Raw genomic sequence first — 15,818 nt, 5'->3', positions numbered from 1 at the left:
CTGCTGTAGGAATGTTCAAGCATAGAACATTGGTGCTACTGACTGCAGTTTCATATTATATCATACAGATTTCTTTTCACAGTTCCCTAGGTTTCCAAACAGTACTATTACAGGGAATGTAATGCATACAGTTGTAAAGTGTCCCACTCCCCATTTTTTCGTATCTTAATTTCATTCTAGTTAAACATCCAGCTGTGTCTCTAAAGGTCAAATTGTAAATAGCAGAATTGTCTGGATTGATTCACAGTAGTTTTAGATGAAATGAGTCATACACATAGCGTAAAAATTGGCTAGGTGACAGTGGAATTGATTTTGAAGATGGGCTGTCATGTGAGATGTATGTTGAGTTGGTTCAATGTCATGACCTATTTGATGAGGGTGACCCTGCAGACACTGATCTGACAGCACTCTGTGAATGTAATCTGAACCTCGAATAGGAGGTTCTGGTAGATGTAGATGAACATTGACATGACCTACATTAAATCTGTTCTGCTTATTCCCACTGACAAGCTACATTACTTTCCTGAGAAGCACTTATAGTCTCATGTGATCTGTCCCCATGAGTTTGGACAGTACCCTGCCCTGTTCCCCTTCCAAGAGTGATTCCTACTTGAGTCTAGTAAGTCCCAACTAGTGTATGAATGTACGTGGCCACAGACGCTTGATGTGCCACCATACTATGTATTAGTGTGTGATATATATACATATATATATATATATATATATATATATATATATATATATATATATATATATATCATAATTTGTGCAGTAGTGAGGGTGCTCACCCTGTACAAAATGATTTGTGAACATTACTCATACTGAAACATACACTAATTTATGCTTATTAAGGGGGTGTGGGGGACACACAGTATGTACACTGTCTTCATTTAAGATCTAATCATTCATTGTCAGCATTCTTTTCTGTACATGAATATATGTTACTGTTTGTAAACCAACCTTCCTGAACAGATGAGTGTAGCTGCTGCTGCAGATACTGTTAATAGCCAGTGTTCACACCACCTCTGATTATTCCAGTGCCATCATCTTCTAAGTTTTAGTCAACCCCACGAATGGACAGAAGGTATTCCTCATCTGGTGTTAACTGAATAGCTTGTGGTGCCCCCATGTATTGCTACGGGAAACTGCATTCTGCCTCACCTTGCTACTAGATGTCCTACCATATCATTTGCCCTCTTCTTGCATTGTGTTAATGTACAGTTTCTACCACCAGCTTTGTATTAATGTTGAGGACAACTTGATACCAGGCTTTTGTCCTCGCAGCTAGTTTGTCCTCCCTTTACCAAACAGACATTTCCCAGATGTCCTAAGAGCTGCCACGAGGATGAGGTTTTCCCCATGGCTGAAGTTCTCTTTTTTCTGCCTTGATCCCTTGTTTTGCATCATTACTGCATTTAAAAAAGGCTGCAATCATACACAAAAAATCTTTTTGATGTAGTCATCATTCATACTGCACAACACTGACCATGTGTGCCTGCCACTCTTTTAAAAAATGTTAGCTAACACAAAGCCCATAATTATATATGCATGGCAGCCAAGACAAATAAAGTTGTGCCCCTACCCCTTGCCATCGTCATGTATTCATTTAATTTTGTATTCATCACTGACAGTCAGAAATACCCAGTAGGCAACTTAAAGACTGCAGTTCAACCATATATACCAAATCAGTAAAAACTACGAGAAAAATAGCCAAGCTAGAGTTTCTACTGTGTAGTTCCTTAAGCCTGTTGTATTAGGTGCACATGGGATATATGCAAATGACCCCTTAAGGACATCAGATGCTACAACTGTATGGCAGTTCTGAATGCCCATGACCTTTTGCTTTAAAGTCTGTTATGGACAAATTCAGGCCAATAAAGCTAAACCTTTTTACTCATTGTTTTAGTATTTATACACAATCACTAAATAATACAAAAGTAATGATTTTCCTCAATGACAATAATCATTTCCACTCCTGCCGTATTGAATTCCCAGTTCCAAATGACATTGTTACACTATTCATTAATAGCTATCATAGCAAGAACATGACAGAAGTGAAATCAACATTTCTTAAATTTAAATCAATAATTTTATATATTTTGAGTCTTTCTTATTAAATTATAATATTTTTATTATTTTCTTACTTTTAGGAAGTCTGCTGCTTCATAAGATATTTGCCACCTAACTTGAATCATGGAAAGTTAATATGGTGGTATTTAGCCTTTCCATGTGAATTCAGGTCCATTTACATATTTTGTATGCAATTAGTCTCTTTTGCATTTATCTCATCTGAATTGCAGTATTATGCGAATGCGTACAGCCACTTATGAACATAAATTTCTCTTGGATGCTCATGAACATGGACTCAGACTCATATGAATGCTCTGTGGATGGCTGTGGAGTCCGCAGCCATCCCTAGCACATCTATGCAGTCCCTAGCATGCAGCAAGAATGCAGAGATATGCTCAAATTTGAAGATATTAAAAAAAACAAAAAAAACAAAATGGAGTCTGACATATTACAGTTAGCACAACCATGCATTGTAATCTCTGTCCATCTAACCCTATCTGGACACCTTGTCACTTCTACTCACTATAAAGTTTATAAACGTTGCTCATTACACACATAGCTCTATGTATTTACGCAACATTCCCTCACCCCCCCCCCAGGAAAAAAAGAAAAATATATCCTGGGTGCAACAATAAAGGAATTGATAACATTCTGACATTATACTTACAAAAAGATATCTAAGGTAAGGCACATAAACACTGGCAATTGTAAGTATTAAAAATGGAAATGGTTATTGCATATTGTTTTTATGCACCATATAAGTAAAATTAGAATTTATTTTTTTAAATAACATATATGTGACATAGTATATTTGGTTAAACCAGAATTGCTGGTAATAACAGCACCTGCTCTTATGCCCCTGCTGGTTAATTGAGTTTAGTCACCGTAGTCTCATGCCCCAGGGGGACTGGTTCTTAACCTGTGATCCACAGCCAATTTCTTCATTTTGGTACTGGCACTTGTAGACATGCCATCACCTGGTAAGGCATAAGGCTGTGCTCCAAGCTGGTTCGATAAGGAGACCAAAATCATAGTCTGCCTCCTGAAGGAGTCATGCACTAAAGGTAGTTATAGGAAAAAAAATAATATCTGACAAGATTTGGGTGAACACTTGGGAAATCTGACAAGGTCGTCTGCTTCAGTCAGCAGTGCCGTCACAGATACGATGACTTGAGGAAGAGTAGTCCAGACCAGCTGTCTGAGTGGGTAAATCAGGTAAAGGCAAGAAGGCCAGAGTTCTGTAGTAAGTATAAAATTATATATATATTTATTTGGGAGGGCAGAATTTAATATAGGTAAAACATATAAGAATATTACATGCATACCTGCAGAAAAGTATCTGTAAAGTTAATAGACTAATGCAAAATAAAGCATGCACATATCTGTATACAGAACTGCATCCACATAGAAATATATGTAATGTTTATGTGATAACAATAATTGTCTGTATAAATACAACTGATAAACACAGGTATATATCTGCATAGGTAGTCTTACAACTACTTGTTCATGTCTTTAGACATAAAGAAAAAAAGTTTATATTTCCATATAGATTACATACATGCAGTTTGTATATTTCCTACTGTATTAGCTGTAAACAAAAGTCATTTCCTTTCAGAGTTGTAAGTGTACATACAAGGTGGCTGAAGTCAGTCTGGCACCATGCCCTAGTTAGAGTAGATGTGGGGGAAGGGCAGGAGGTGTTGCTGCAGTGTGAAGTGAATGCCCAGCACATGAACAAATACATGGTAAGCAAATAATGAAATGAATGCAGTAGCTTACAAATAATAATGGTATACCTATATGTAAATGGCAAAAATGTGAAATACAGGTAAAAAAGAATTGTCTTATTTCTTCACTTTACAGCTGATGCAGAGGTTTCCTGTAACAAGAAACAGCAGAAGTGGCATTTGGAGATGCTGGCTGAGTTTTCTGGTAAGCCTGAACAAAGTAGTCTATAGTATTTGTGTGTTTAACTGATTTCATTAATATATATAAACACATACACACACACACACACACACACACACACACACACACACACACACACACACACACACACACACACACACACACACACATATATATAGTTAATAATAATTCATACAGAATTGCCTGAAACAATAGAGTGCATTCAGTACATTAGTGCATGCAAGAGTGAGACAAATTTCAGTATATATGTAAAGAATTTTTGTCTTTGATTGATTTTATTATTGCACATAAGGAAGTTACTGATCGATCATAGTAACTGAAGGAATAGATTGCTTTCTGTACATTACTACAAGCAAGAGTGAGACAGATGTCACTATATAACTACAGTATTTCTTTGCTTAACTGATTTACTTACTGCACATAAGGAACTTTCTGATAGATGTTGATAACTGAAGGAATAGATTTCATTCAGTACATTACTGCATGCGAGAGTGATATTCGTTTAACAGTTGTTTACTGAGAAAGTCCGACTTGGAACAAAGCCAGTTTTCAGCAGAGGCCCAGGGAGAAATGCTGCAGATGCCATGTCTTTGTACCATTAGAGAAAACTGACACAAACACAGGGAGGACATGCAGACTCCACACAGAAGGGACCCCAGGCAAGAACTGAACCAGAGAACCTTTTGCTGTGAGATGACAACACAACTGCTGCACGACTGCACTTATTTCTGTCTTTAACTGATTTTATAGAACTAGTTCTCCATGTTAAGTCTTTAGTTTTAGAATGCTATAATTATGGCTGTGGGTTCAATTTCCCTTGTGGTTGTTTATCGTAACATAATTTCTGGTGAGTGTTTGTTGCACTTGGCCTTTTCTGATAAAACTCAAGGCCTGCAAAACTACTAGCACTGTTGGCGACTCCCTGCTGGGTGATGTAAGTAAAACTCTTTTCTGTCTGCAAATTGCTTAAACTGATAGAGCTGCTTTTTTTCATCTGTTCTGTTTTGTTTTCAGTGTTGAGAAATCTGCTTGGCCTGGTGTTTTTGTTCAATGTGGCAGATAGACACTTAAATTACCCAGGCTACACATTTCACATCTTTCAATGGTTAATTGGTTTCTTGAGTGATACTTACATACACAAAGAATATCTGTGACCTTGTCTTTACTGATTAAGACTCAAGACCTGCAAAAACTACAAACACTGTAGGTGACTCTCTGCTGGTTATTTTTCCCATCCACCCTCCCATTCCTATTTTTAAACGGTGATTTTTAAACTGCCCCCCTACTTTAAATTGAGCTTCATAAGCTCCACTCTTTCTGCACTGCTGTTTATATCTTGTATTATTTATTTGCATTTCCTTGTACTTATTTTGAAAAAGGTGCATTTTGCCTTTCATTGTCTGGTCTACTGATTTACTTTCTCTGAATTCATTATCTAGCTAGCTGTTGGATAAAGTAGTGTATTTTTACAATCTAGCAAGCTCTTTTCTGTGTTTTTGCATCAGGATGACAGGATTTTCCATCTAGTGGCAGTGGGTGGTAGCTTGTTCTGTATAGGTTGGAGAACACACTAGAAATTTATGTATGTAGTGGTTTTATTTGCTGGAGGACGTATTATGTAGGCTAACCTTGTTTTTAGTGCCTTTATAAATTCTACATAACTGAGTGGCTCTTGGCTCATTTCTACAAAATGAAGTACTTTTATTGAAAAATCACACTTTTATAAGTTGTTTAAAGTACACTGCAGTTATCTTGAATTACTTATTGCCTATCCTTAAGTTTAAGTTTTTTTAAGTTCGTTTGTGGTAGCTTTTCATTCTGGGCACTCTTTTAATGTGTTTTTACATTAGGAGGACTGGGATTATTCATTTAGTGGAAGAATGTGTTTACTTGGTCTATTTGAGTTGAGAAGCACACAAAAGGGTTCTAAGTGTAGTTGTTTTATAGGCCATATGGCTCTGTCAAAGGAAAAACAACTTCAAAAAGATCAACACACAGCAGGTTCAGGTTAAGGCACTTTAATCTTGCAGCAAGGAGACAAAAACGTGCTAATACAGAGTTTGTCTAACTAGAATCAGGAAGTGAAGCCATTCTTATACATTTCTTACAAGACATTGCCTACTAAGCTGACATAATAAATCACAAGTTCTTTCAATATTATTTCATAGCAGCTGTTTGTCCATGATTTTCTGCTGGCATATCAAGTTTACAAAAAAACTTCCTAAGAAAAACAATGTGGCCTTGATGGCCACTGGTCAGATACAACTTCTCACTATGCAATGTTACCATTCAAGGTACTATGGCTAATTCGAGCACAAAGCAAGTACAGATTATAGTTCTTTTCTTCAAGCAGTCTTTGTTCGATGTATCTTTCTTTTCTGCAGCTGTGCATGTTCTCATAACACGAACAGAGCTGATTGTTCAAGTTCAATAACATTATAGAAAACAGTATTGTTCTATTCATTATTTTTCTGACCTAGCAGATAATCACCTGCTTCTCAGTAAGTTTCCAAAAGGCATAAACATGAATTTTGCTGCGCTAGCAAATACTAAGTCAGACAGCATCTGGTAGTTTCAGAAAGCATATTGCAGTTTGAAAAGCATCTTGTAATTCCATACAAAACTAAGCTGTACATAAAATAGAATGAAATGTGTTAACCCTTTTAGCTTCTAATAAGCACTAAACATATACATTAATACATATTTTTCTAACAGGCTCAGTACTCAATTTTCTGTATTTCCAGTGCTGGTATAAATTTGGCACATTTGCACAGAGTTGCTCTCTTTACCAGTGCCCCGTACAAATGCAAAATCTGGAAACATTGCTTATTTTCATTATACTATGAAAGTTTACTGTGCATTTATTGTTTTTTATACTTCTTTAAAGTTTAAGGTTGCATTTTCAAACTGCTGTATAGGCTCCTGTTCTGTATGGGAATATATTGCATCTTGCGTTTCTTTGTATTAGGCATTTGTTTGTGGTTCTTTAATACTTTAGTTCCAAACCAGTCTGCACTCTTGTGGCAGTAGAGAGTAAATTTCACCTATCTGAGCTGGGAATTGCTGGTGGAAAACTCAGTGTGTGCTTACCTGATTGGACTTAGGGCAGAGTTAGTATAAAAGGTTCTTTTTTCTGATCGTATATAAGCCTCTTGTTTGTGCAAAGCTGCTCTTCACACAGTGGTTGTTGCTAGTGCCTTGTATACATGCAATCAACAGAAGTTGAAATTTCCTAATAAGGACCATCTTGGAACTTTACCATGGTCACAAGTTAATCACAGGGCAACTGGTTTGTGTGTTGAGCAGCATCTATGCATTTAGTTAGGACTATTTAGGTCTACCTTACCTTATTATAGCACCCAGGACTATTGCTGCTCAGACAGCATCTGGTTTGGGCACTGGGTGGCATTGCTGGTTAGGTTAGCTGCAGATTACACCAAGTAAGTACCATTCTCTCATTCAGTTACAAACACCCTCCACTGCTATCCCTTGCAGTACACACTAGGACCTGCAACCATGGATGGGCACTTTCTTGCTATCTCTACATCCAGCATGGTGAACATGGGCATCCTGAGGCAATGTAACATTTGCCTTATGCATGCTGACAAACACTTAATTCTCAAACAGACAAATACAGTATGAGACATGATTTTATAGAACTAGTTCACACTGGAGGCTTGACTCTCACATACACACAAAAAGCAACAAACAAGTTGTGAGTGACTCACATACATCACTCACCACATACACATACACCGACATATGCAGAGGTGCTCACATGTAACTAACCCAAACTGCAAAAACCTCTCAGATGCAGTCATCAGAAACTCCACATGCACACAAAGAATTCCCGTCAGAACACATAAAGCCACATCACATTGTGTCTCATCTACCAAGCCCATAAGGTGAAACACTCCACAACTCAATATTCTGATAGGAGACTTCATTGTGAGTCACACTGATGTTCCTGTTACCAGGCTGGATAAGGTGAAGGTTACAGTTCTTGCTGTTATAGGCCAGGTTCCAGCTGATCATGCAAGCACTCATGTCACTTGCCTGTAAGGACCAGTATGACACAGTCATAGTTCATGTTGGGGTGTGAATGAACTAAAATGTACCTCCTTGGACTATATGAAAAAAGACATGATTGAGCCCTCATAATGTGTGTCACAGGCGGGTATTAGCCTAGCACTGAGCAACATTCTACCCTATCCAAAGATGATGCCACAATACCAGCAGAAAATGATCGAATTTAACATTTGGCATTGCTACTGGTGTAATTCCAAAGGGATCCAGTACTTGCTAGCCTGGGAGGGCATGCTGCTTTGCCTGGGTGGTCTACACCTCACACCTATAGGCTTTTGGATATTGGCCATAACATTACCTACCCCTATAAAGTCTTTTTTAGGCATTGCCAAACAGCCAGACATAACAAAAGCTACTCAGGACAATCTAAAGGTGTTACTGTACAATGCTAGGAAGCTCAACAAGAAACTGCACACCCTGGAAGCTCTCCTCACCCTGGAGAATGCTGACATCTGTGTAGTTACTGGAAAGCACTCTGGCAGTGCATGGCTATAACACCTTTCACACTTTCTGACCACCCACTGAACATCAAAGAACAAAAGACAGAGGTGTATCTATCTACACAGAGGATATGCACACCTCAAGGCTGGTCAAGCAGTATGATATGCTTGAACTACTCAAAGTCCACCCAACTATCTGAAAAATCTATTACCATATTCTTGTTAGCTACATGTCACCTAACGTGAACTAAGAAATTTATACATCATACCTGAAGTTACTAGAATTACCCACCATCCAGCCCTGTACAATATTCATGAGTGATTTTAACTACTCCTCCATTAAATGGGAGGCATACATGACCACTAACATGCAGGCTCCAAAATTTCTTGACTTTGTAAATTCAAATGCCATGGAACAGATAGTCTGCACTACCACTAGGGGAACAAATATCCTAGATCTGGTACTTACAACTATGGAAGAGTGTTGTGCCCTGTTCCCTCAGTGTGATGTCCTCACTGGTAAGATCACATCACAAAGTGATCTCCCTTGAAATAAAGATAAAACTAGTCTCCCCACCTAACCCCAAAACCATTAAGAACTTCTTTAAAGTAAACTACCCCTATGACGAGACAGTATAGCTAGTTTCCAAGCCCCCACCAAATCCAGAAAACACAGAAAACTATGCAGTGGCATACACAAAAAGCTTTGTACAACCATTTAAACAACTGCATAGAAACAGCAGTACCAGATCAAAATAATTCCAGGTCAAACCACAAGAACAAGCTACCCTGGTGGTCCCCTGGTATTAATAGGTTGTTCAGAAGCTGACTACAACCTCCTAAGGGAAGATATTATTAGCGTCACACCACCGCTCCCCTCAGAAGATGCAGACAAGTATGCTAAAGAGTATGCCAGTGCAGTATGCAAGCACCTGTATAACTGCATGTACTCAGCCATACCCACCTGTCTGGTGGGCATTCTCAATCAACAGGCTTTACAACAAAAGGAAGAAACAAACTGTTGTCCAAGGGTAAAAATGAACAAATTCCAAATGTGAAAAACTCCCTCTTTAGCCTCAACAAGCAAATTAGATCACTAGTGAAAACCTCCAAAGCCAATTATGAATCAAAACTAGCCTCTGAAACAAAGGGAAAACACAAAGCCTTCTTTAGTTACGTCAGGAACCTGCATGGCAGAGCACAGGTTTGTTCCAAATTAGTATTTAATGGTACCACTTACACTGATACTGTTGACTTAGCCAACCTGCTAGCCCCCTGTTCCCCACAAAGGCCCATTCAACATCCCTGATACTTGTGCCACAGCTCACATGTCTGCAGATCAAGTGTTAAAGGCCCTATCCAAGGCAAAGAACTCAGCTTCCATGGGACTTGATAGTATCCCAGGCTGTATTCTGCACCATCTCCAGCAAGAACTAGTTTCGCCATTGAGCACCCTATTCATCCACAACCTAAGTACAGGTTTCATTCCAGCAGGGTGGAGAATTGCCATTGTCATTCCCTTGCACAAAGTTGGTGCCACTACTGACCCTGGAAACTAACATCCCATTAGCTTGACAAGTCTGATCTGTAAAGCCATGGAGTGTATTATTGTGGATCTCATAAACAAGGACATAGGCAATCTCCAAACACTTTACCCCACCTGGTTCGGATTTGTCAAGGGCAGATCTTGCCTGTTGAAGCTGGTTTACTTCTTTGAGACTGTCACCAAGGCCCTGGATGAGGGAAAGTCAGTGCTCTGGAATAGACTTCCCATACTTGTCAAGCAGAGCACCTCACTGGCCCTCTTCAAGAGAAATCTTGATGAGTGGATGGGAAATAGAAAGTTCACCCTGGGGATCACTCCAGTGGCTCTACTTGATAGAGGCACTGGGAACTAACATGGGGCGGCATGATGCCAGTGCACTTCTATGGGCTAGGCTTGTAAAGGCTCCAGGGCCATTAGCCTAGTACACGCCTATGAACCTATGAACATACAGCTTACCTTGACTTGGCCAAAGCCTTTGACACAATCCCCTACTTGGGCATCATCAAAAAGCTAACACAACTTGGAGTAAATCCCTATCTCATCAGGTGGGTGGCCAGCTGGCTCACAGATGGGATTCACAAGGTCAAAACAGGTGCCTCAACCTCTGACAGCAGGCCTGTCACTAGTGGTGTTCCCCAGAGATCTGTCCTGGGACCACTACTGTTTGTCATCTACTTCTCAGAGTTCCAGGCAAAGACAAAAGGCCTGAGGCTGACCAAGTTTGTGGACGACTGTAAGTTGGGTGCTGTTATTAACTCCCCAAATGATGTTAACATGCAGCATGAGGGTCTCACAGCAACAAAATGACTGGTGCCAAAGTCACGGCCTTAAGTTAAACACAAAAATGTATTAACATACCGTTCAGCAAAAACATAGCCCCTACTGATTACCACATCAACAGCAACCCCCTAAGCACACAACCTGTGGTGAGAGACCTGGGTATACAGGTTGACAACAATCTCACATTTGACAATCATGAAGTAGCAGTGGTCAGAAAATCCTTTTACTTGGTTTGTCTCATAAATAAAGGGATTGCATCCAGAAAAAAGGAGGTTATTACTTCTCTGTACTCCTCCCTCATTAGACCAATACCTGTGTCCAATGCCAGGTTTGGTATGTACCTCTCCAAACACCTGCAATAACTGGAAAGGCCACAGAAATACCTGACAAAGAGAATCCATGGCCTACAACACCTGTCCTATGTGGACAGGCTCAAATCACTATCACTGTACTCGGTATTGTATAGATTGCTCAGTGGTGATCTGTGTCTCGCCTACAAGGCAATCTTGGACCCTGCCCTACTAGAGATGCTCCATATACATAAGTCTAACTCTTTGTGCATTACCCACTTGAAAGGCCTAAATCTAATATGCAACATCAACAAAATCTGCAGGAGAGATAGGTTTGTCTCCCAGAGGCTGCCTAGTTTCTGGAATAGACTTCTCATATACGTCAGAGTATGTCACTGACCCTTTTCAAGCACACCCTTGATGAGTGGATAGAAAAGCATAAATTTGTCCCAGGGGTTCCACTTGTGTCCCTCATTGACAGGGGTGACAGGTGCTGACTGAGGTTTCTTTTTGGGATAAACTCTTGGCAAGGCTTGTAAGGTCCCCAGGGCCATTAGCCTAATAACCTCCTATGATCTTATGAAAAGAAAGAAAATTCTGTTGAGAAGTAAGAGGAAATGTGCTCAGCAGAACAAAAAAGTTTCTTATTGGTCTAAAAAAGCAAATCAGGAACTAGTCAAGTCCCTGACAGCAGACTTTAAAGTAAAAATAGCCTCCAAAGCTAAGGATAACCATATGGCATTTTTCAGTTATGTCCCCAGTTTAAATGGTAACACCCAACAATGAGAAGAATTGGTTATAGATGGCATTACCTATACTTGGCCAGAAGATATTGCAAATCTACTGGCTGACAAATTCAGCTCAAATTTCACCTCTCCATCACCTCCAGTTCTCCCCCCAAGAAAAAACCCTCCATCACTCCACCACCAATTATCACCAAAGAACAGGTTGCCAATGTGCTCTCTAAAGTTAAGAACATGGCTTCAGTGGGACCTGATGATATACCAGGTTGCCTCTTAAACAGTTTAAATCAGGACTTATCAGGTCCATTAGGATCTGTATTTAACCCCAGACTCTAGAGTGGCTTTATCATGATAGAGTGGAGGACAGCAACAGTCATCCCTCTGTATAAAGGGGGACCATCTACTGACCAGTGAAATTATAGACCTATAAGTTTGACTAGTCTTATATGTAAGGTCATGGAAAGAATATTCATGGACCTGATAAATAATGACATAGGAAACCTACAAACACTAGACCCAACCCAATTCGGCTTTATCAGGGGAGGTCATGCCTACTGAGTCTGGCAAATAATTTCTTTGAAAAAGTCACTAAGGCCATGGATGAGGGTAAAACAGTATATACTACCTACCTCAATCTAGCCAAGGCATTTGACACAGTTCCCCACTCAAGTGTTATAAATAAACTCACAAAACTGAGCATAAATCCCTGCATCACCAGGTGGCTAGCCGATAGGCTCAGAGACAGGACATGTGGTTAAAAGTGGGTGTATCCAGATCTAGCAGGAGGTCAGTTACTAGTGGTCTGTTACAGAGCTCAGTGCTGGGATCACTCCTGTTCGGAATATACTTCTCTGAAGTTGAGTACAATGTGCTATTTGGTATATACTTGACTAGGCACTTACAGCAGCTGGAGTGACCTTAGAGGTTCCTCACAGAGAAAATACAGGATGTAAACATGTCCTATGTGGCTAGACTAAAAGTCCTATCCCATTACTCTGTCTCCTAACTAATATTAAGGGGTGACCCATGCCTGAACTACAAAGCATTCACAAATACAATCCTGATGGAGCTGCTACACATCTGCAAGTAAAACAGCATGAGGGCCACCTGATCTAGGGATCTAAACTTGGCCAGTGACTCAAACAAAAACATGCTGAAGACAGATATGTGCCTCAGAGATTGTCCCTTCTTTGAAACAGACTTCCTATTCACATTAAGCAGAACCCTTCCCTGACCCTCTTCAAACACAGTATGGGTCAATGGATAGGTCATCACAAATTTATACCTGTGGTAGTGCCTATATCTCTTATGGACAGGGGCAATCTGTAAGATAATCAAGGCACAGGCACAAATCTATGCCATCCTCTTGCCCCTTGGGGCCATATATGAGGTAAAATTGGGTTATACTGGCTAGGCTTGTAAGGGCTCTTAAGCTGTTAGCGTCATAATCTCCTATGAACCTATGAACCTATAAGGTGAAAGTACTTATGATGGGTGTTCTTACTGTAGTATTGCAAAGAAATGCGTATCAGGAAAACATTTGATCATTATGTTTTTGTAGTAGACTGCAGTATATGAATTCCATCATTACATAATATCAAATACTGTCTTGCAAGTAAATGTAAGCACTTCCCATAACATTTCATCCAAAAAGTATGCATAAGCACTTCCCATAACATTTTATCCTAAAGTTTGCATAAGCACATCATGTATTCTTTCAAATAAAGTATGCATAAACATTTCCCATACATTTTGTTTTCTTTCAATAAAAAATTATAAATATAGAAATGTTTTAAAGTAAGAAAATGAATACTGTGTAACATGATGTGTTATTTTACTGAATGTATTTTCTCTTTTGTCTATGCATTTTTCCTCTGTTTTTTGTTATTTTAATTATGCATTCCTTTGTATTTTATTGTTGTATTTCTAACCCACTTATGTTAATTTCTTACAGCTTCAAAAACTCCTAGGACTGACCCATGTTCCTCCGAGGTTAGTGATTGCTTACCCTCTGCCCATCTGAGGACATCCTCACAGGGTTGAGGTGGTGACACTGGTCTAGCAGGGACCCTGGCATGTGGCAGGCTGGCAAGCCTCACAGAACAGAAGCTTCAGAAGTTGGTGTTTTTTCAAAGGATTCAGCTGTTTGAGGTTTTGGCGCAGCATGTTGAAGAATGCTGTTCCAGCAAGTGCTGACCACCACACCACCACAGGCCCCTACCCCCTCAACAATGGTGTTCTTCACTGCCACGCCATCTGGCAGTGAAAATATTGGGTATAACAGGACCCTTACACTCTTATAATTTCACCTACACCCTTTTACCTATTTCCCACCCACACCACCCTCTGATATAAAAAACATTTTTTGAAAAATAGGCGAAATCTGACCCCCAGCTAAAACAGTGTGCCCTCTTCTGCCACCTCTTTATGTTTTCCTTCTGTGTTCCCATTTTGTTGTGTCTCCCCTTTTACATTCTTTCCTATCTCCCCATTTATATTCTTTAATAAAACTATCAGGGTGTCCACATAATGGTACCCCATATTAAACATATTAAACTCCTTTATTTTTTGAAATCTTTATAATAAAATCTGTGCAGTCTGCTACTTGCTTTAAGTAGTTTAAGCATGACTGCACATACAAAGTACAGTGACGTAATACAAAGCTTACTGTTTCCACATAGTCCTCCATACCTACTTAACCCTTGACTTTAGATACATTATGCTTTAGCTGTAAGTAGGCATGTTTTTCAAAAATGCCTTTGCTTTACCTTATTCATCACTAATACCCTATGCTTAGCATAAAAGCATAGTGGTGCTTCTCGCTAATAAGCTCTTAGTAACTGTGAATTGTTGGACTATGAATACCACCCTTAGATACATTTAGAATGACATTGGAAACACAGATATATAATCCAAATAATTCAAATTGTTTAAAAGAAATATTGGCCTTACCTTCCATGGCAAAAGTTCATGGATACTTCCACATGTCACATTGACAAGCAGCTGATCTTTGAAGTTGCATGACAACATGCTGTCTAGGGCATATGCAAGTGAGTGGGTAGCTATGTAAGAACTGTAAGTGAATCTGAAATTGTTCACATCAAACAAAGACTTGTTTATTTCCTCCACCTTCTCTGTACCAGTGCAGGTTTTAATCTCAGATCTCAACCTCGATTCATTGGAATTCCCTTTTGGCCAATGGCATCCAAATGCATTCTCCCAGAATTCAGTAATGAATATGTCATCTGGAAATGTATTAGGGTGGATACTGTATAGGAAATCCTTAAATCCTGGTATCTCACCTCTCCTCATACCAAATCCTAATGATCCATTTAGAGTTTTCAGAATCTCTTGCTTTGAGAAATCTGAAGAGATAGTCAAAGAAGTTGTACCAATCCAAACTTTTTCAGTTATACCTTGGAAAGAAATTTCATCAAACAGTGGAATCAGTGGTTCTATAGTGGAATATAGGATAATCACTTTTGCAGATGATTTCTTGATAATATCAATGATGTAAGGCATCTTCCATCTGATATTGTACATTGGAAGGTTTTCTAGGAAAGCAACACAGCTACCACTTGAAATGATATTCCTCTTCAGTGCCTGACTACCTGTTTCACCAAGGTCATTCTCTGAGGCAAGGATCCCAATCCATTTCCAGTCAAAGTATTTTACTAACTGGGCAATTCCAACAGGCTGGAGTTTGTCATTTGGCACGGTCCTGAAAAACGAAGGGAACTGACTCTTGTCACTCAGGAGAGGATGTACAGAACCATAGCTCATCTGTAAAGGCAACAGCATTGTGTTATTGATAACAATGACCTTTAAATGATGTTGTCAACTTTGTTTAGAATTTACAAAGTTCTGTAATTACAGTGAATGCTTCTGCTACGAGAGATCTTAATCCAATCTAATGTGTCTTAAGTTCTTG

At 39.3% G+C, this 15,818-nt stretch overlaps 1 protein-coding gene across 1 annotated transcript in view; it reads right to left on the bottom strand.

The window, feature by feature from the left end:
• The window catches only part of LOC122805984 (vomeronasal type-2 receptor 1-like), a 136,927-nt gene that overhangs the window by 76,146 nt on the left and 44,963 nt on the right, over positions 1 to 15,818 (bottom strand). Inside the window, exon 3 of the mRNA XM_044076223.1 lies at positions 14,840 to 15,670. Within this exon, the coding sequence (XP_043932158.1) occupies positions 14,840 to 15,670 (831 nt within the window). The remainder of the gene's footprint in view (positions 1 to 14,839; positions 15,671 to 15,818) is intronic.

Source organism: Protopterus annectens, chromosome 7.part0 (genome assembly GCF_019279795.1).
Source record: "Protopterus annectens isolate FY-2018-M chromosome 7.part0, PAN1.0, whole genome shotgun sequence".
NCBI lineage: Eukaryota > Metazoa > Chordata > Ceratodontiformes > Protopteridae > Protopterus > Protopterus annectens.
This window is presented reverse-complemented; position numbering and strand designations above follow the sequence as displayed.